The sequence below is a fragment of the Oncorhynchus mykiss genome, chromosome 30 (assembly GCF_013265735.2).
Source record: "Oncorhynchus mykiss isolate Arlee chromosome 30, USDA_OmykA_1.1, whole genome shotgun sequence".
Taxonomy (NCBI): Eukaryota; Metazoa; Chordata; class Actinopteri; order Salmoniformes; family Salmonidae; genus Oncorhynchus; species Oncorhynchus mykiss.
Genome location: NC_050570.1, coordinates 22,654,976 through 22,677,289, shown reverse-complemented (window position 1 = coordinate 22,677,289; position 22,314 = coordinate 22,654,976). Strand labels below are relative to the sequence as shown.

At 40.0% G+C, this 22,314-nt stretch overlaps 1 protein-coding gene across 10 annotated transcripts in view; it reads right to left on the bottom strand.

Moving 5' to 3' along the window:
- The window catches only part of LOC110521559 (ELAV-like protein 4), an 82,559-nt gene extending 68,537 nt beyond the window's left edge, over positions 1-14,022 (bottom strand). For 3 of the 10 annotated variants that reach the window (XM_021599176.2, XM_021599177.2, XM_036968748.1), the window contains exons 1-2: positions 13,518-14,017; positions 12,804-12,935 (exon numbers count right to left, since the gene is read on the bottom strand). In XM_021599176.2, coding sequence (XP_021454851.1) covers positions 12,804-12,935; positions 13,518-13,565 — 180 coding nt within the window. In that variant the 5' untranslated portion in view covers positions 13,566-14,017. Of the gene's footprint in view, positions 1-80; positions 512-12,803; positions 12,936-13,517 lie in introns of those variants that run through there. The other 7 variants (XM_021599178.2, XM_021599179.2, XM_021599181.2 and 4 more) reach the window with 5 other exon arrangements.
- Between the last annotated feature and the right edge of the window lie 8,292 nt (positions 14,023-22,314).

The window sequence follows — 22,314 nt, the reverse complement described above, 5'->3', positions numbered from 1 at the left end:
TGTAGACGACTAATAACCTAAGCTAGACAGAGCCTATAAGACAGATGCGCTTAGCATAGGCTAAATTGTTCCCTACTCACCATGACCATTCTTGTTTAGGGTTGAGCAGGGTAAAGCGAAAGGGGAGATGCAGGTGCTAAGTCTTCCTGTGGTTAAATAAAATCGGTTGCTATCAAGAGTCGATCCTCGTGCCGGGAGCGCGTGGTCCCAAGGACAATCGGGTAGATAAGGCGCGTGTGACTGGATGAATGAGCTTGCCGCGTGTCGGAGGCTGAGAGCCGTGGGTGGAAATCTCGTTGTTTCTCTTCGGGATCGTCGGAGGAAATAAACTGTCACAAAAAAAGAAAACTAAAAAACTAAAAGGATAAGTCTTCACTGAAACGAAACAGCTAGTGGAAGCAGCTATTTTTCCTACAACCGATTTATGGGTTATTCAGTCTGTCGGGTGTAGAATCTCATTGGCTGCGATAGAGCAAGGAAGGGGTGGTGCGCTAGTGGATGAGAGTGTTGGAGGAGGGCTAGAGCGAGAAGGGAACGACGGGGGGCGATGCTACCAACGTAAGGTGCGATTGATATTATGCACTACAGCATCGACAGCGAAGACAAAATATAATTGACAACTGTAACATAGAGCAAAATAACCAAAAACCGACTCGCACTACTACATACGGTGTGACAAGGTATTGTAGTCTACATGGATGGAGACATACCACCATCATCATTGTGTAGAGAAGTAGCTTAATTGTTCCTCTTCGTGACATTGCGCAGTAGTCTCTATGCCCTTTTGATGTTGGTGATGATGTTCATCACCCATCTCTCCACTCTACCCCGCTCCCTCCTGTCTTTTCTGTGAGCTTCAATCACCTGTGCTCCCCTTCACAGCTGCACGCAAGCATCATAAATAATTAACACGAGGCCCCTCATCTCCATCCTCCGACAAAACCCAATTTCAGCGCTGTGGTTGTACCTGTATAGGAAGAGATGCATAGCATCCCATACCTATACGCCTACTACTGCAGTCCTCTCAAGCTAAGGCATGCCACATCTCATAAACATCAGTAATGCCAGCTGACCTACAATGCTGCCTTTGTCTCCATAAATGCATTCGATTTTTGCCTTCAACACACAGAGGTGTGATTCGAAGAATGCAATAATTCAAAACAATTGTTAGGATCTTTCACAATGTTAAAATAACAATGCATCTTTCATACAGTATTTTAGATGCAATAACAGTGCATATTTTACAGTATCTCATATACCTTATATATTTAGAAACCTAGCAGCCACATACCCTTGGGGCAAGTCTGTTTTGATTAGAATAGCTTTGGGTATGAGAGAGCAGCAGTGACCAGAGAGGCCATAACATATGAAGCAGATATACACTAGCTGGCCCCAGACTCACAGAGACAAGGAGAGCAAGCACCTGCGACAAGGAGAGCGAGCACCTGCATACTCTAATTTACTTAGTTGTCATGACACAATATATTACTCTTTGCTTTGTGGTTGTTTTGTTACAGCATGTGCCTAGTAGCAGTAAGCCTATTTTATCCATTGTTCAACACTGCGTCATTACAGTACATTGTTTTATTCCAGACATCAGAGACAGAGAGACATATAGCTGGTCCTCTCGTTCACATGCTGGTTTTTATTCAATTAGGAGGAGACTCTCATGGCAGGCAGACTAACTTGAGTAAGTCCATTAACCTCCAGCTGAACGAGCACTGATAGGAAGTCCCACAGTGGTCTTGACAGCCTACAAAACACTGCAGCACTGTTAAACTAATCCATAATTTGCCCCAAACATTTTCAGGAGTTTTTTTGGTGTGGAAGTTGGCTCGGAATGACTCAGCTGTTAATTTCTCAATATGTAAAGTGGGCCTATAGTACGGATGTAACAATGTATGTATTTTTTTATGAATGCATGCTTTACATTCAGTGCAGTATATCTGCATGGTATATGTTTGGACTGTATTTCTATTTGTACATGTACAGTAGCATAATGACAATGAGAAGAGACCAGTGCATTGGTCAGCTTTCACAGGGCACAGAATTTGCCCACAGTTGCATGCATTGAATAAAAAAAGCAAGAGACTGAGTTTTGAAGCTCTCCAATCTCTCCACTACACCTCTGGCCCCTCCACCTCACTGAGTATTAAAGCCATGCACAGCAATGTGCTTGGAATACTAATGATCGTTAAAGCCACGGCTAAAGCATCGCCAACCTCAATTAGGAATCAACAGGACATGGGTGTTTTCCGAATGGATGTGTTTGCTGGATTTATATTAATAATGTGTGGTATCTTCCTCCACCCCTTACTGCCAGCGACAACGACAGATGCCAACTGCCTTTTGTTTGGGGTGCGTTCTGGTACAACGCTTCTTAGTCTAGAAACCTGCAATGAATACCAGACCTGTTTTTTCTATCACTTTTATTATTCTGACTTGACCTTTTTTGAATTCATTGCATTCTGTGCAAGCTTGGGAAATAATTCTCTGCTTCACTGACTTTAATATTCTCTCCGGTACCATGTTTTTATTACCAGCTTTTAATTCTTGGCTGTAAATAATAGAACGTAACACAGATGAATAACAATCGTTTTTCTTTTTGAGTGCAGTCAACTTTAACTATTGGATTAATAGGTACGCAGTTAAGGAGAGTTCCAGGAAGCAGAAGATTCTTATCTATGGGCAACATCCTCAATTACTTCAATAGAGTTTCCTTAATGGGATTTCATTTGATCCATATCCTCTTCTGTACTTGCTTTCTTTTGCCAAATTATTTTCCTACATTCTTTTAACGAATAGAAAGTGATGAAAGTGAATGGGGTCTTAAAGCAGTGTTACATTTGGCTCTCTCCTGCCTTGTGTTGTCAGATGGGGAGGTTGGCTGCCTGCTGGGAGATTTCAGATCTAGTCACTGGAGTTGCTGGGCAGGAAGGTTTGCCTCCGTGTGCTTTGGCTCTCCGTACACACTGTGTGTGTTTTGGGGGATTTTGTGAAATATTGCATAAAAATAATTTGGAATTTAGCTTTAGCCTTATATGGGCTAATGTATTTTGACTAAAGACTATGATAGCTATATTAATGAACGTTTTTTTGTATATTTCTTAACTTTTTAGAGTGAAAAGCTTTACTGGCTCTAACCCAGGAGGATTGCCAACGATGCAGTCAGCAATGTAAAGCCCATATCATTGATTGTCTCTGTCTGGATAGGTCCTGACACTCTCTCTCACCCACCCTCCTGAAGTTCCTATGACCTGACGCACTGATTGCCGAAGCCCCAATTATAGAGCCCCACCGGCATGGCTCCTGCCTCTGCTGAAAGCCTGCTACCAGAATCTGACACCAGAATCTGGCTAATTGTCATGGCCTGCGCCTGCTCTCTCGTGCCCTCCCTACTCATTCCAAACCCCTCCCTCTCAAAAGCGCTCCACGGATTAACATCCAGTGAATGTTTTTTTCTGCTGATGAAAATTGAGACCCGTCCTTAATGCTGACTTGAATTTCAACTAAGAATTTTAAGGATTTCCACTGCTGACTGCACACATACACACTGTGTGGGTGATCTCTCTCTCTCTCTCTCTCTCTCTCTCTCTCTCTCTCTCTCTCTCTCTCTCTCTCTCTCTCTCTCTCTCTCTCTCTCTCTCTCTCTCTCTCTCTCTCTCGCTCTGTGTCTTTCTCTCTCACACACGCACACACACGCAAATACACAATTTGATATTACACTTAGATGTAACAACATTGTAAGATAATATCTATTCTGTATGTAGCTAGTATGAAACTAGATATGCAGCAGACAGTCTTATAGAATCAACTTAATCTAAGTCAGAGCAATCTAACTGTTAGACACAGTGTATTCGCACCCTTCTCTTGTTTCACTCTGAATAATCACAAGTTTATTTAAAGGTAGCAAAGTGTTGGTGTCACCTGAAATGTGTGAAGTGTGTAAAAAACTGTTAACATTTTAAGAAGTTTTAATTTGTCACGCTCAATAAATATACATGTAATCTTCTGAGAACATGTATTTTGAATAAACACAATATAGATTTTTCAGATTTTGTTACATTCATCCATGGACTCATCTGCCAGTATTTTACTCCGTGCCATATTTTAAATTTCACTGATTAATATATTTTTTATTAATATATGTATTAAGTTATCTGAAATTCCCTTTGATTTTACAGAACAATAAAAAAGTTATCTGTCATTAAATGGTAACTTTCACAATATGGTTTGTTTTAATGACCACCAGACAACCAGGTCAGTGAAAGGTCAACGGCCATTGATTAGCATGTCACACAGGGCCTGTAGTTGGATCATTTTAGCTTTGTTAACAGGAGGCCTCGCCTCTCCCAGCTCACCTCTGTATTTCCTATTAGGGTCACTAACCGAATTGGAAGTGTCATCCACTGCTTGCCTTTATAGCCCATTTGTGCCTGATCTGGCAGAGAAAGCGAGACCTCCAAAAAATGATGTTCATCATGCACTTTCCATGGAACTGATCCTATCATGGAAAAATCCCAGTACAGTATGTCCCTGACTCCCTCATAAACAAACAGACTATTTTTTATGACACCCAGGTTTGTCTTCTCATGAGCTTATTTGGAGGAGCTTATTTGGCTCTCTTTGATTTGCCCTTGAACAATCCATTTACTTTCTGTATCAACGTTTTGGCAGCATCTGGCCATGCAACTCAGATTGATTATCATCACTTCTCTGGCTTAAGTCCATTCTCCACCCATAACAATCAACAAATTGGTGTCAGACCTTTTGTCTTGATACAGAGTGACAAACTCAGCATTGCTTACTCCGAGACATCAGGCTTCAATTACAAATCTGCATTTAGCTGAGGACAGCAGTAGTTGTCCCTCGGGACTGGCTTCTGTTGTCTTTGATGTTTAAGATGACTGACAAGCATTCTGCCAAATCCTTACTCAGCTCCTTAAACTGCAGGAGAAACATTTCTCCTGTAAATACCTATCTTTCCATGTCATTGGAAATGAATCACGGCCATTTCAACTCATGCTCATGTCACCACCTAAGAGAAACTTCTCAACAAGACATTAATTCTTCATGGCGACTTCAGGACAAGGCTGTGCTATATTTGTCACAGGCGTTTGTCATTCCCTTGAACTCAAATCCATTTCATATAGATGGAGCAATTGAGAAGTGGCATGGCTTATCTAACTGCATAAGATATTCCTGTCTATGGAACAGAATGTGACAGGAGAAAACCACATACTGTATGTATGGAGAGATGGCCACCTTTATCACAAAACGCAGTATTAAGACAGTTATTACAATTCAATAGCGGTAAATACTGAACCCAGCAAGGAAGCATACATCTGAAGTATAATTAAACAAATACCATGGTAGAATAAGCATATGTACATATAACTACCTTTGTTTGCGAGCAAGAACTGAGGCCCCCATAACCTTTAACAGAAATGAGAGAGCTGTAAAATTGCACAGAGGGGTTTCCATGGTTGACATGTATTCTGGCACGGAGGGTTTCAGTCACAGCAGGAGATTTTGGATTACAGTCCATTTGGATTACAGAGGTGTTGCCACTTGATAAATGACATTCAACCGCAACAATACTTTGCCTGCTCCCCTTGTCATTACCAGTGTTGCCCCTCGTCGCTATTGGCGTCTGTGTTGCCACTATGAGTGGTGAGTGCTGCCATGGTGGTGTAGTGGTTGGCTGTGGGGCGGCCTGCTCTGTGTTTGATCCCAGTCGAGGTACCTCCACGCTCTGAGGGTGACCGCTGCGGTCCATCTGGCTGGGGCTTTAATCAGCACCTCCCCTCAGAGAGGGGATGTATTCTCCTGCCTGGCCCCATCCCTTCGCTGTGCTGCCAGCCTGCCTCAGAGCACTAGAGCCCTCCTAACATGCTAACCCTGAACATTTCATCTTTCTAAATGTCACTTCATGGTTTACTGCTCCTTCTTAAGATGCTAGTAGGAAAGTGAGTGCACAATGCTACTCTGTCATATTTTAGTTTAACAGCATATATGCTTGGCGAATAGCTTTATCTCATGTGTGTCGTATTAGCTGTTTATTTTTGTTGATCAATGTAACATTTTCTGTTTAGGTAGGCATAGACTTATGCTTGATAAAAGGCAATGCATTAATAAAGTATGTTGTGTTTCTTCCTGCCCTTGACCACTGTAGCTACTACAAAAGGAATGAACTCAGTGTTCTGTGTTCCGTCCATCTCTCTTTTTTTACCCCCTCCCCCTGCACCCTCAGGAGGAAATAGAACGAGATTGGGAGAGTAAAGAAATCAAGAATGGAGAGAGCAGCAAAGAAGGATACCTTAAGGAATAATTACCATACATAAATATGCTTTTCTCCTGCTTTAAAATGGGTTATTTTAGTCTTGTCACTGATGTCCTAGCCATCTAAACCTGAATGCTGCTGTTAGAAAGGATTCATTATTAATGGCATGGAAAACTACTGGGGATGATGCTTTCCCAGGGCTGTGAAGAGAACCGCTATGTCTCTAAGGAAGTATTGCCTGGCCTCGCAGGTTTTCCTCAGTAATGCACTCATGTCAGGCACATATCATTTATTCATGACAACAGCCGTCACTTTTATAGCTCCCAAACAATTAGTAGATCAATAAAAGGCATCGGCTAAGAAACTACAAATTCTGGAAAACAGTGTTGTTCGTCAAGATGTCACGATTCGGCCACAGCCTGTCGCTCAAGTGTTGGCCACATTTGTCACTTCCTACCAAAAGGCAGTAAGCTGTGAACTAAAGCACTCTCTAATCTCTTCTTTTAAGATGGCGGTCCGATGCTGATGGCTCTCGTATAGCAGGTGCAGCCATTTGACCTCCCTTTTTTAATGTCATATTTTTTTATGCGTCACAATGTGCAATTTGAATATAATTATATATATATATATATATATATATATATATATAGATGATCTTGACTGTAGCATAATGGTCATTGTTATTGTTATTGTTATTTTGAGCATAGTCAGCTAAGAGAGATTACAATAGAACTACACTGGTCAGTGGGGGTAATGCCTCCTTTGTAATGTCTGGAACTGAGTGTATGGAAACAGTTGACTGAAAATGGCATAAAACTGTGACTGTTTTCTTCAATGCCCTTTCACCGTTCCACTCTAATTAACAGTAACATTCATGACTGTATGTACACAAACAAGAGTAAACCTCGCTCTCAGGCAATAAAGACACGACATAGTTCCGTTTTTTTCCTCCAACATGATTCCTTTTCTAATTACTCTGTTATAAGCCGTGAAATAACTGTGATTGGATATAAACCAATGGCCACAGTAAGCATACAGTATATAAATGTGTCTCTAAAATTAAATTCCGGTTTAATCAACACAATAGAAGTGCACTTTGCGGTTGTAAGAGGAAAAAGCACTTGTTAAACGCTCTTACATAACGGGCAAAAAGTCATGGTTTTCAAGCTATCATCACAATTGTATGTACATTCTTTTGTGTTTTCTCTGCAGTCGTTTCTTGGCACTGCTGTCTTCAAACGAAAGCTTTTATTTCTACTACAAAGATTTCACTGTCCACCAATTACACTGTTCAGATGTTCATTTTCCGCAGCAACACAATCACATGCAACTCTCAGTCGATAAATAGACCCCTGTTACATATACACACAGAGCAACGTGAGTGGCTTCTCCTCGGAAACCTTGCCATTTGCCTCTCTACGGGTGAAATCACAGGCTGTTACTTCCAGGTCGGGGTACGTGTATCCAGAAAGCTGACCCTTAGCTGGGTGTAAGCTTCAGGTCTTTCTTTTGGGTGGCTATGTTTTATGGATCACAACCACCTCCCCTTGTACAGTGCTTTCAGAAGATATTCATACCTCTTGACATATTCCACATTTTGCTGTGTTATAGCCTGAATTCAAAAAGGATTATATATGGGTTTTTTTCTAACACATCTACACACAATAACTCATAATGACAAAGTGGAAACATATTTTTTGACATTTTTGAAAATGTATTGAAAATGAAATAGTAGTCACACCCCTGAGTCAATACGTGTTAGAGTCATCTTTGGCAGCGATTACAGCTGTGAGTCTTTCTGAGTAAATCTCTAATAGCTTTGCACACCTGGATTGTATAATATTTGCACATTATTATTTTTTAAATTCTTGAAACTGTCAAGGTGCTAGACAGCCATTTTCAAGTCTTGCCGTAGATGTTCAAGACGATTTAAGTCCGAACTGTAACTAGGCAACTCAGGAACATTCAATGTCATCTTAGTAAGCAACTCCAGTGTATATTTGGCCTTGTGTTTTAGGTTATTATGCTGCTGAAAGGTGAATTAGTCTCCCAGTGTCTGTTGGAAAACAGACTGAACCAGTTTTTCCTCTAGGATTTTGCCTGTGCTTAGCTCTCTTCCATTTCGTTTTATCCTAAAAATAGCTCCCTAGTCCTTGCCGATGACAAGCATACCCATAACATGATGCAGCCACCACCATGCTTGAAAATATGAAGAGTGGTACTCAGTGATGTGTTGGATTTCCTCAAAGGGGTATTCAGGTGCTCTTCTTTGCAAGGCATTGGAAAAACTCCCTGGGGTTTGTGGTTGAATCTGTGTTTGAAATTCAATGCTCGACTGAGGGACCTTACAGATAATTGTATGTGTGGGGTACAGAGATGAGGTAATTCAAAAATCATGTTAAACACCATTTGTCATAACAAAGGGGTTGAATTCTTCTTGACTCAAGACATTTCATATTTGTATTTTTAAAACATTTGTACAAATAAAAATAATGAACATAATTACACTTTGACATTATAGGGTATTGTGTGTAGGTCAGAGAGGCTGTAACACAACAAAATGTGGAAAAAGTCAAGGGGTGTGAATACTTTCTGAAGGCACTGTGCTGTATATCCATCTGGTACTTCAGCACCATGGACAGCAACATTGCTAGCCTGTTAGCTAATGTGATCACTTTGCAGACAAGATACATAATAGGGTGGCTTGGTATGCAATGAAAGAGAGAGCGAGAGCGAGAGAGAAAGAGAGAGAGAGAGAGAGACCTGTCCTCTGCGGAGCACACAGAGTCATGGCCGGCCCTGCCTCCTCTCTTCTCCTCTGGCTTAGGGAAGCTCTTTGCCTGGCTGGAGACACCTGCTCCACTCAGCAGTGACGGCTCCCAGCGGGACTCTGGCTCAGCTGCTGCTCACCAGGCCCCCCCATGCAGCACTGGCCCCCTCTTAGTGTGACACTGCCAGCCTGCCCTCCTGGCCCTGCCTTCCATGCAGGCACACACAGTGCAGTAGCTACCACACCCATCTCAGAAACGAGAGAATCATGCAGGGTGGCTGAGAAACTAGCCTATGCATTGTAACCCACAACAGACAATCACACCTTTTAATGTGTGATATCTGAAATGAATTGTTATATGATGTCACTGACTTGACGTGGTCAGGGTAATTGGCATTCATTGGATCTTTACTGGGTTCTTTACAAGAAGCTGACAGAGCTTATCCTATGCCACACAGGCCACCCAACAGCTATTGTTTTTTTATGGGCGTAATTAGGATGTAGTAAGCAAGTAACTACTCAGGTAGCACAGTATCTTCCCCTCAACATATTCTCTAAAACCCTTTTTGTGGACATACACTACAATAATCTATGATAAGAGCTTCTACAGCCTATATGTATTTAACAGTTGTATTGCAGTGTGAGATGGGCTGTTCTCTTGCAGCTGTGTGCAGGTGACCGCTGATTGACCTGCATGATAAATAGCACTTTTGTGTGCCATCCTCCAAAAACTGATGATTGAGCAAGGTTCTGGTACCTCATCTGTCTTGGCTCATTCTTACTCATACTGATGTTTTCAAAGTTCAATGATTCATGTTGGTATTTACATGTTATGAATTGGGATATCTTAGATCAATTCACTGAATATTGGTTCAAATCCACCGTTTAACAAATCCAGGTTACTTCATTTCATTCTTCATAGATAGTAAATCCTAAAATGATGCTCCTGTCAGTTAATCAATATCAATCTATGGCCTTTGTATCCAAGATATGATTTTGTGTCGCAGTTAGGCTGGTGATTCTACCTCCTTGGCACAGTGCGCTGCCTCTCTCAGAGATGATACGTGCCTATCTTTATACTGCACCTGTTTGTGCATCAGCAAAGGCAGAGTTGTTGAGCATAAATGAACTAATTTCCCGGGGTAGATTATCCAGAGACACACTGCAATCAGGGAAGGAGGAAGTGATGGAAGCGGCAGATGGAAAGTGCTAATCATTGTTGTGCAATAGAGATGACCCTTACAATTTCGGGGGTGTCAATATGCCATTGCCAACGCTTCTGATTGTTGTGATGATGCATCAAATGAGTTTGAAGTAAAATCTAACCTTTCTTTGTTGAACCGAAGAATGGAGTTACCAAACAAAGCACAGCATTCTAAGAAAAACAACAGCTGTGTGATGACAGTAATCACAGGCTCGCAACAGCATTCAGAGCAGAACAGACACTAGGTTCTGATAGAGAACTCAATAGAAGTTGTTCGACATCCTTTCAAACACACTGTTCTCTAGGTCCCGTGCAGCCTGACAAATGGCGGCCTGGACTCCAGGGACATTGTTCAAGACTGCAGCCATTTAGCTAAGGATGTATCTTGTTCAACCAAGTGATGTATTTTGCTTCATCACTTTGCTATACTGGATTCCCATTAAATATACTTGAAGGTGTTCAGTATCATACCAGTAAAATAATGTTTTTTTATTATGGCTTTTGATTTAAGATAGATCATCATTTCAATTTTGTCAATCCTACTGTTGTGATAATATCATACTGTAGCACAGCCATAGCCATACAGTGGCATCATGTAGCTCTCACACCGTACACATCTCAGACATCTAGGACTCAACATTTTGGTCTCTAGTATTATAATAGTACGCCTCACATCCACCAAAAGTATAAAATAATCCTGCTCTCCAACAGCAAAGCCTCAACATTCTTCCAGCACATGTATCTAATGTATGCAAATGATCTAGCTGTGCTTAATGAAGGTGCCATTAATCATTGTAACGATGGTCTGTTTTAACCAGGGTAATCACAATCCCAGTCACGCCTCATATATTCTGACTTACATACAACTAATATAGGCACATTTATTTTAACAGGAAGTAGAATAGTATTTGTGGGTTTTCAGGGTCACATAGAAACAGGGTGATAAAACATTTTCCCTGGTTTGTGCGCATTCCAATCATAGCTTTAGAATGGTCTGCATAATCATTATCAGATATAATGAAAATGCATACAAACATCCACATCAAGTTCTTTAGCTCACCCAAACACTAAATGTTTTTTTTATGTGTTGCAATTAAAAGGCTTGAAAGAGTTGATTTAATAACTTGCCATAACCTCTCACTACCCATTATTACAATCTACTATTCAATTTTAATTTCAGCAGAAATTAAGGCACTGTGTGGTACTATTATTATGTGAGAGAGAAATTACAGCATCAAGCTACTTGTCATCTGCAATTTAAGTCTATTTCCTCTGTAGTACAACACTAGGATTCTTCACAGGCAGCTAGTGAGCATGACTGTGTAGCCAATGCGAGAATAGTCTGTATGAGTGAATAAGACGGTTCTGCCAGGTGAATAAGAACATTAAGTCTTTATAGATGACCAAACATTTCCTGTGCAATCGTGTACAGTCAACAGAAGACCTCAATGCTGTCAGCATTACAACGATTTCTGAAATATTCTGGAAAGCTCTAGGGTGGGAAGCTGAGCCTGTTTGAAGGGAAGCCGAATGAGAGCCCATCACAGATTAGACACCCACAGTTTCATGTCAATTTAATGCAGTTTTTCTCATGCCTCTCTTCCCCTTGAACTACACTCTTCATTAGAAACAGCACATACTGTAGACTCAAGTTCTAACAATGAGGAGGAAGACTTGAATACATTATCTCAAAGATAATGTCCCTAATGGTTTAACTTCAGGTTGACTTAGTTGCCTGCTTTACATAATGGCCATCAAGAACAACTATCTGCATTACATAATGAAATCAGATCAGTATCCTGTCAAAACAAATCTCTTATGTAAAAAGTGAAACAAATAAACTACACTATATCCATACTTCTAAATGCTCTCCATACAGAGCATCAGGTATTAATGGTAACGTTCATATCTTACAGTATTTCATCATTGTGGCAAGGTTTCAGTGTATTGCAGTAGCCCTGTATTTCTCAGTTGCCGCACATCACATCTTCCAGTTACGAGTGTCAAGATGGTAAATGTACCCAACCCCACACTTTTCAAAGAAAAACTATTACCTGACGCCATATTACATACTACTTTCCATATTCTAATTTACTTTCTGTTTCAGATTAAAATGTAGTTTAAAAATACATTGTTTATAAATATTGAGGTAACATTATTTCCATGCACATACAACACATAAGCCATAAGCACACACACACACGTACAAAATGCACATAAAGATGCAGGCATTGGCAAACTATGCATGCAGTGAGCCTGCTACACTGAATTCATACACACTTCACATGCACTCTGCCGCTCTTACTCCCAAGATAACGGACTGATTGACAGAGGGTTAAGGCAGAGTAGGCGGTTGTAATTGAACACACATAAGCATGTTAATAGCTGCTAATACAATTCCTGGGGATACAGTCATCTTCCTAAACTGATCTATTATTTACTGCTCTCTCTCTCTCTTTCGCTCTCTTTCGCTCTATCTCTCTCTCTATCATTTTTTCTCCTGTTTGTGTTTTAAGAGATGGAGATATTTCTGTCTATCCTCTTACCAAAAGTGACCTGGACCCCATCTGGGTGGATGGGAGATCCCTGGGAAATAGCGGCGAGAGCCTCTCAGGGACGGAGCCGTCAGCAGTGGCTAGTCCCGAGAGCTGGGGGTACCTCACCATCATCTTGAGATGCTGCTCACAGAGTGCACGCTCACACACAGATAGAGAGAGCGGGAGAGGGAGAAGAAGGAAGAACAGAAACAGGAAAGTAGGAAGGACAGAAACAGAATGGCAAAGGACAGCGGGAGTGAGGGGGAGAGAGGAAGAGGAGGCAGAGGGCAATCACAGTACACTACACACACACACACACACACACAATCACACACACACAGACATGCAGACACACAGGCACCAATCACACGCTCACACACATACGCACACACACACACATGATGGGCGATTCCTCAAGCAAGCTTAGCAATGATAGCCACCTTGCTTTGGGGAAATTAGGGGAAATAAAACAGTTGTCACATAAATCAGCCAGCCGCCTAGCCTTCCATTTGTTACTGCAAGCAAGAATGAGTGAGAAGCGTTGTGATCCTTTTTCTACTAGCATCCATCGAGCTTGGCTAATACGCTAAGCTCTGGTCATTAATCAACCCTGTGTCTTTACACTTTACACAGAAATGCACACACACAATAATACACAAGACAGAATGGTAGGCAGCACATACACTGGGGAGGTGAGAAAAAACGAAGCCAATTTTTCTTTACCTCATTGCTCAACAAAGCAGCGTTGAGTGTTCGGCTGATTTCAAACATCTTGTAGTCAATGCTTTTTCTTGTCCTTTTCTTATTTTCTAAGGGTTCCCCTTCAGTGATTTTCTCCCTCTTTCTACTGGAAATGAGAGTCAGTCCCAGGAAAAAAGAAAGAAAAAATTAATCAATTAAAAAATGAGAAAAAATCCTCTATAATTTCTTTTGTGTCAGATTTTTGTCCCCTTTTCCCCCTGCTTTGGTACACCTCTGGTGGATGTGGAGCTTGTGCCCAGGGTCTCGGCACACAACTGAAGAGTCAATTTTTTTTATCTCCCCAGAGTCAGCACATTAAAACAAGCAGTCGGGCTGGCGGGCTTGTTCCCTTATCTGTCCCCCGCACACTCGCTCACACAATGCGCTCCGATCCTCACACTGCTCTCTGGCAGATTAGCTTGTCCCAAAACATAGCTCTTGGTTTAAACTCCCTCTCTGTCTCTCTTTCTCTCTCTCTCTCTCCCCATCTCTCTCTCACCTTTTCTCTTCTCTCTCTCTCTCTCTCTCTCTCTCTCTCTCTCTCTCTCTCTCTCTCACACTCTCATTCCATCTCTCTCTGTGTCGCTCTCTCCCAACTCACTTGCTCGTGCTCTCATGCAGGCAGCTACAGTTCACTGTGCTACCACAAGGTGGGAAGACTGTTCTAACAACAACAGCGACACCACCACATCTGCCTGTTCTCCCTGCCTTCTCTGTGTTTCCCATCTCCTCTTTCTCTATGTGTATAAGACATGAGACATAGGGATCAGGCTCATTCCTTCTCTTTTTCTGCCCAGTCTTCATCTCAATAGGAACACTTAGTAGTAGGACGATGGAGCACCATCATCAATTACAGGGATTCTTGAAAGACGGGGCAATCCCAACTTTTCCCCCACATATTTTTCTTAATATTAACCTAATTTGAAATATATATTTTTATAGACCAACGTATCAGCTATCTCACCTCCTCTTTTTTTATGTATCATAAAATGCAACTAACTGGATTTATGTAAACTCCGTTAGACACCATAAAAGGCATTTCGTTTTTACATTTACTGGCCAACAACTGTTTAAAGGCCTTGATTGTTCAATTCTAACATTATATTAATTACATATGTAACACAAATCTTCAAACTTTGTGTTTTATACCACTATATAATTCTCCAGGGCTAATTTCATCAGCATTTTGGCATGTTTTTCTAGATTCAGAATATAAAACAAGATTTATAAAGGAAACATGATCCTTTATGTCTAGCACAGCAAATATTTCAATAGTTTAAGCAATTATTGCAGAACAATGATCAACATATTTTTTCAGAACATTTACTAAAAAAATATCTTAAGGGGGTTAACAATGACTTCCGGAGATGACAATAGGTATTCAAAACAGACGTGTTTGCCTCTAAAAGTAAAAGTTCAATACAAATATTTGTAAAATATGGAAAATGGTTCATTTGACAATCCTAAACAAAAACATAACCATTCTATAAGATATTTTAGCACTCTGACGAGGGTTGACGTTAGACAAAAATCTGAGTTTACGTTTTACGGAGTTGACAAATCGCATATTTTTCTTCTTTACTCAGGTGGTATACAAAGTAGCAATTTAGTTTTTCCTCAGTTGCTTTATGACCATAAAAACAAATTAAAATGAACATATTTTAACAAAAAGTCCTATTCTATCTTAATCTATAAGGGAGACGGAGTTGATAGGTAATGGTTGTGACCATGGTGATATCAATAATGTTTGTTTAAATCTATTAAAAGTAGAATACTTTAGGGACCAGAGGTTGTTTTGCTGCAGTACATGTCAGGAGATGGTATAACTGACCCAGCTTATTTCTGATTCATTTAAGATTTTAGACAAATCTGAGTTAACCAAAACTTCGGACACATTTTTTTAGGAATCACAGTTTTGAGATAAATATTCCTTAAAGTCATAGACGGCTATTGCAAGAAACTACGAGACCCCTTTCAGTAAATATTCATTTTGCCTGTTTTTAAACTTTTAAACACTTTTCTGGAGAGTTTTAAATTGTGATCCCTTGCTCTGGACAAGGGCATTTCCTGGCACATAGCCGGCAGTGTATTTCTTTTCAGCAAGACATGTGGGAAATAGCCACATACAGTAAGTCAAGAAATTGGTTTAAGTACCGTCTCTGTAGAGCAAGATACTTTAGGTTTGTACTGTATGTAATTCAAGGTTTGGGATACAATACTTACTATGTAATAGCATGTTTATACAACCCTAATACAACAGGAACTCCAGTGTTACTACACAGGTGTAGGAGAAACAATGAAAAGTGGTAAAGTGTTACCACTCCTCCTGAACATAACATGATGTAGGTCAAATCATTGGTCAAAGGTCAAGGTCAGACGATGGATCATTATTACATTATTGTCGACATCACATCATGTTACTTTCCTATAGTCTCCTGAAGATGTACAGTATTTCTACTGAATATAATAAACTGTGTGATGACACCGTTCATCAGCTTGGTGTGACTTCATCTTAAAATACAGTAAAAAGGCAAAAGTATCAGTACCTCCACAAGCAGCATGGCTTGTCTTTGTCTCCAGTGCACTGTATGTGCTTTTTCTCCTGGCCCCAGGAGAGGACTGTGGCCAGTTAATAGCAGCCTATTGACACCGGACCATCTGCTGGTATGGACCACAGCCAGCAAAGAGGAGAGAGTCATTGCAAGCAGAGGAGCGAGAGTTACTTCAATTCTCCCCTAATGCTGTTAATGTTGTGCATTTGAACGTGTGATTATGTGCATATGTGCATGGATATGTAAACGATAGATCGGAAAAGAAGGGAGAGAGTGAGAATAAGGCTGAAATCTTATTCACATAGAGAACAAGTGAGACCATACAGCACTATCAATATTACTACTAGGTGTTTTTTTCTATCATGGCCTTATTCTTACATATACCTCAAAAAGGATGTTACCATGTACAACTGGCTTCAGAGTCATTCCATGTCATTTCAGCAAGCCATGACACCCACCATCTCATATTGCTCTGAAATTGTTTCTGTAGTTAGAAACACATTCAATTGGCATTCCTGAAACATTATTTTGTTGAAATATAAATTGATCTTGGAGAAATTAAGCAAATTGATTGCACCCAAATAAACCATTTTAATTTATAGGATTCAGATAATACTCAATAAATATCAAATTTGGACCAAACTTATTCCTGACAATGAGTAAGACATTAGAAATAACACAAAATGGTCAAAAGCCACCCACGGAACCCCCACGTCCCACACAAATCCCGTCCCAACAACCAGTATACAGTATCAGTTCTCTATGTTTGGCAAGCAGTATGAAGCTGTGGTTTGGAGTATTGCTTCTGCATACCATGTAATGTATGAGTCTGGTAATGGTTATTTTCCTTCATTCAGAGAAATTAGTAATTGAAGTAGCTTGCCCCATTATTGTTGCACTTTCGAGAGGAGCAAAACTTTTCTCTCCTGACACTTATACCACAACATTTGTACAATCAATATAAACTATCAACATTTGTCATTTCATTTTCTAATGATCTGTCATTCGGTAAAAATGCCTGGGTGAGAATAAATAATAACATCAAGCAAGCATGGGCTGCGATCACCACATAGTGACAGACGTTGTCAACAATGGAATAATTATATGGACTGACAAAGTAGCCTACTAAACAACATCAAGTAAACAGACCAAAACAACCACAGAAACAACCAAAGTCGACAAGAAATAACTAGAATGAACAACAATGACTAGCTACAGATTCTGATTCATAAACGATGTTTGGAGAAGGAGAGATTTTAGCGCTGAGATGAGTGACTGTGAGTAAGTGAAATAGGAAATGGGGAAATGAGAGCAGAGGGAGAGCGGCTTGTTCTAATCCAATCGTTGCAGCAGACTCAACCGATAACGTCGCCCGTTTCTTTACAGACAGGAGAACTAGCCAATAGTTGTTTAGAACACACAGCTCTTCACACTGTTAGAGTGAAAGAGAGAGATCTGTAGTCAATGAACAGCATTCTCACGTAGGTGTTCTTTTTGTCCAAGTGGGAAAGGGCAGTGTGGAGTACAATAGAGATTACATTGTCTGTGGAACTGTTGGGGCAGTATGCAAATTGGTGTGGGTCCAGGGTGTCTGGGAGGATGGTGTTGATGTGAGCCATGACCAGCCTTTCAAAGACTTTCATGGCTATAGGTGTAAGTGATACTGGCTGATAGTCATTTAGGCAGGTTACCTTGCTGTTCTTGGGCACGGGGACTATGGTGGTCTGCTTGAAACAAGTTGGCATTACAGACCGGGTCAGGGATAGGTTCATAATGTCAGTGAAGACACTTGACAGCTGGTCAGCACATACTATTTTATTAATTTTTCTAGTCTCTTGTATTTATTAAATAGATCACAACATTTCCTTTTCAACTTTGGATAAAAAAAAAAAAAGATTTGGCACATGAAAAAAAAATGTGTGGTCATCCTTACAATTCAAGCCAGTCCTCCATGAAAGCAATTAAGTTTGTCCTTATTTTACGTCCAGGAAACAGACCCTTTGTGTGTGGTTTATTCTCTTCAAAAAAGGTATTGATTAGTTACTGTTAGACCATTCCTGGAGAACAAGCAAACCATTAGGCAACAGTAGTTCTAATGGTTTCAATGTTGTGGTTTCTAATGGTCTGTAATGGTAAAAGTCCCAAACACATAGACTGCATAGTGATCTGTGGGTGGCTTTTTATATCTCCAGTCTTACTCTATGGTAGGAAGAAGTTTGGTGCAAGTCGGATGTTGGGTACTATATTTATTAAATATTATCTGAAATCCTATAAATTAAAATGGCCAATTAAGGTGCAATCATTTAGCTCAATTTCTCAGAGATCAAATTATGTTTCAATAAAACAATGTTTCAGGAATACTAATCGTATCTGTTACTAACTACATAAACAATTTCAGAACAATCTGAGATGGTGGGTGTCAAAATCCTCTTTCTTGTGCTTTTTGAGGTGGAGCGACCCTTCTCAAAACAGTCTCTGTGGGGACAGCCAGGCTGCCTGTACTCTGGGATGAGCTGTCACTTGAATCATCCAGTCTGAGGGTTGATTTCTCTGTCAGCTGCCTCTCAAGCCCTCTTCTCTGACCTGCTCAGTCCCAAGAGTCTCTTGATTGCTGTCGCCATAGTGACTGTCTGCATGCCGCCTGTTCATTCCAGTCCAACATGTCCTACCTTTTGATTTTGCATGACTTCCTTTTCATTGATGTCGCTTTATATGCCTACATGGTCAAACTAGAAAGGGTTTCCTTGTTCCAATACTGCACATGAAAACACATGCAGAGTTCCATCTAAAAAGACAGACTAGAAGCAATCTCTAAAAAAAGTAGCCATGAAAACATTATAAATTTATAATAAAATAATTTCAGTCATGCTATAAATACAAACATTTTAAAATAGTAACAATGAAAAGAGAGTTTGAAAATATAATTTGCGAAGGATGATCTGAGGATCATGGACAGGACTGTACTTTTCTTTTGATATCGATGATTGATGTGTTCATTAAATCATCTTTTCTGTCTGTAAACTTGATGACAGATGTGCAGATGTGGAGATGTATTGTCAGGAGTTCATGGGCTTCATCATCATCCTCTAAAACTTTGATACCCCTGAGATGAGTCCAGAGATATACAAACCTAATCCCAGGTAGACACATCCAAGTTGATGATCTGGGCAATTCCACGGAAACAGAATGATGCAAAAACCAATGATTGCAAAGTTAAACAAACCATTCACACCCCCTTGACCTTTTCCACAATTTATTGTGTTACAGCCTGAGTTTAAAATGGATTAAATATTGATTTTGTGTCACTGGCCTACACACAATACCATAATGTCAAAGTGGAATTATGTTTTTAGACTTTTTTTACAAAAAAAAAATGACTACTTCACACATACAATTGTCTGTAAGGTCCTTAAGTCGAGCAGTGAATTTCAAACACAGATTCAACCACAAAGACCAGGGAGGTTCCTCAATGCCTTGCAAAGAAGTGCACCCATTGGTAGATGGGGGAAAAAAGCAGACATTGAGTATACCTTTGATCATGGTGAAGTCATTAATTACACTATGGATAGTGTATCAATACACCCAGTCACTACAAAGACACACACGTCTATCCTAACTCAGATGCCGGAGAGGAAGGAAACTGATTTTAAAACAGTTACAGAGGAAAATGGCTGTTATACGACAATACTAAACTAAATGACAAAGTGAAAAGAAGGAAGCTTGTACAGAATAAAATTCCCAAATTCCAAAACATGCATCCTGTTTGCAATTAGAGGCAAAATCCTAGCGAAAAACCTGGTTCAGTCTGCTTTCCAAAAGATGCAGGGAGACAAATTCATCTTTCAGCAGGACAATAACCTAAAACACAAGGCCAAATCTACACTGGAGTTGCTTACCAAGATGATACTGAATGTTCCTGAGAGGCTTAGTTACAGTTTTGACTGAAATCCTCTTGAAAATCTAAGGCAAGACTTTAAAATGTCTGTCTAGCAATGATCAACAACCAACTTAACAGAGCTTGAAGAATAAATAAAATAATAATGTGCAAATGTTGTACAATCCAGGTGTGCAAAGCTCTTAGAGACGTACCCAGAAAGACTCACAGCTGTAATCTCTGCCAAAGGTGATTCTAACATGTATTGACTCAGGGGTGTGATTACTTATGTAAATGAGATATTTCTGTATTACATTTTCAATCAATTTGAAAAATGTTCACTTTGTCATTATGGTGTATTGTGTGCAGATGAGTGAGAGAAAAATATATTTAATCAATTTTGAATTCAGGCAGTAACACAACAAAATGTGGACAAACACTTCGAACACACCAACAGCAAAATAGTACGCAGCATCATCTAGATATGTATGCACAAAAAGTTCAACATTCACCTTCTGATACCATTTCTGTCAAGCAGTCTATGCATACAGTTTGACGCATACAGTTTGACAGTTTGAAGCACGACTTTTAATAATGTCCACTGAAAATGTTACAAAAACACATGGAATTGCCCGTCCACAGTACATTCAACGAAACATGTAGGTCTACAAATGGAACAACACAGACAAGAAGCGTTTAAAATATAATACATTATTTTGTTTCTTGTCTCAAAGTAATTTCATTGAACATCAGTCCAAAAATAAATACAGCACCATGGAGCCCATTAATTGGCTAGAGTTAAGGGATGACATACCATGAAGGACAGTTATTACATTTTCAATTTTAAGGAAATATTGCACAGCAGTTCTTTATCATTAAGAAATAATCATGCCATCCTAGCTGTTCAGATGCCTGTAGCTTGCCATTAAATATGATCACAGGGAGAAAAATCCTTGTCCTATTCCCAGCCTTATTCAGTTTCTCCTGTTACACAAAGCTTATAACCTGAAAAGTAACAACAGACATTCTATATGTCTCTTGCTCTGGAGTCATATGGCCATTCATTTGATGCAGCTAATACTACTACTTCTACTAATAATAGTAGTAATACTAATAGTAGTAGTAGGATTTATATAGTGCTTTTCTACCAACTGAGGTACTCAAAGCGCTTTACATAAATAGGGGGAAACTCACCTCTTCCACCACACATGTGTAGCACCACCCTGGGTGATGTACAGCAACCATTTTTTTCCAGAACGCTCACCACACATCAGCTATCAAGTGAAGAGGTGAGGAGTTATATATGCCAATTAGGAACGAGGGGGATGATTAGGTGGCCATTATGGACTGGGGCCAGGCTGGGAATTTAGCCATGACACAGGGGTTAACACCCCTACTCTTACAATAAGTGCCATGGGATCAGCTGTGGCAGTAATAATGGAAAGAGAATAGGGTCAGGCTTGATTGGCTTGATGACATATGCTCCAATTGTCTAGAAATCCTCATGCTTTAATAAATCAGTGGATAATTTAGAATCACAGCCAACAGTGAGTGAGAGATATCGCATTTCATGCTACATGTTTAGGCTCTGAAGCCTACCATGTTCTCTGTTAGCTAAAAAGAGGAGAGAGGACCATACATTGATCGTTTAGATTTCCGAAATAGGCCTACTTCCACTGCCAGAGATTAAATATATATATATATATATATATATATATATATTTCTTGGACCCCCATTTCCACTGTCCAAACAAATGGAATAAACCATAGAGATCCTATTAAATTACTAGAGAGGCTATGTCATAAACTCTCAGTTTCAAAATGAGGTGAAATGGCAATTTCATTGCAATAATGAACACAATTCCATTGCAGTATTAATTCATTAAATTATTCAGTGACAGTCAAAATAACTCTTCAATATGCATATTCATGAGGCTAGCATAGTATCTCACTCTACATTGAATACAGATGGTTGACATCAACACCCCTCATCGAATATTCAAAATATTATTCAAATAACGAAATATCCACTAATTCAAATATCCACCAATCCAAAGAGAGGAATAGGTCTCGGTCATGGCTAGAAGGTATTCAGCTTCTGTCAAATTAAAGTCCGTTTTGACTTTTCGTAGCAGGTTAGGATAATTAGCGTAGCAGGTTAGGAGAAATAGGTTAAGGTTAGGAAAAGGGTTAGGGTTCGCTGAAATGAAAAAAATATCAAATTTGGACGTTAATTTGACAAAAACTGAATTAGTTCTAGCAATGACCTTTTACTGTATGTCAAACCAAACCTCATCCTCCCTTAGCCACACGCTGTGTTGCCGTGGCAACACTCAGCCAGCGTCATGCGCTG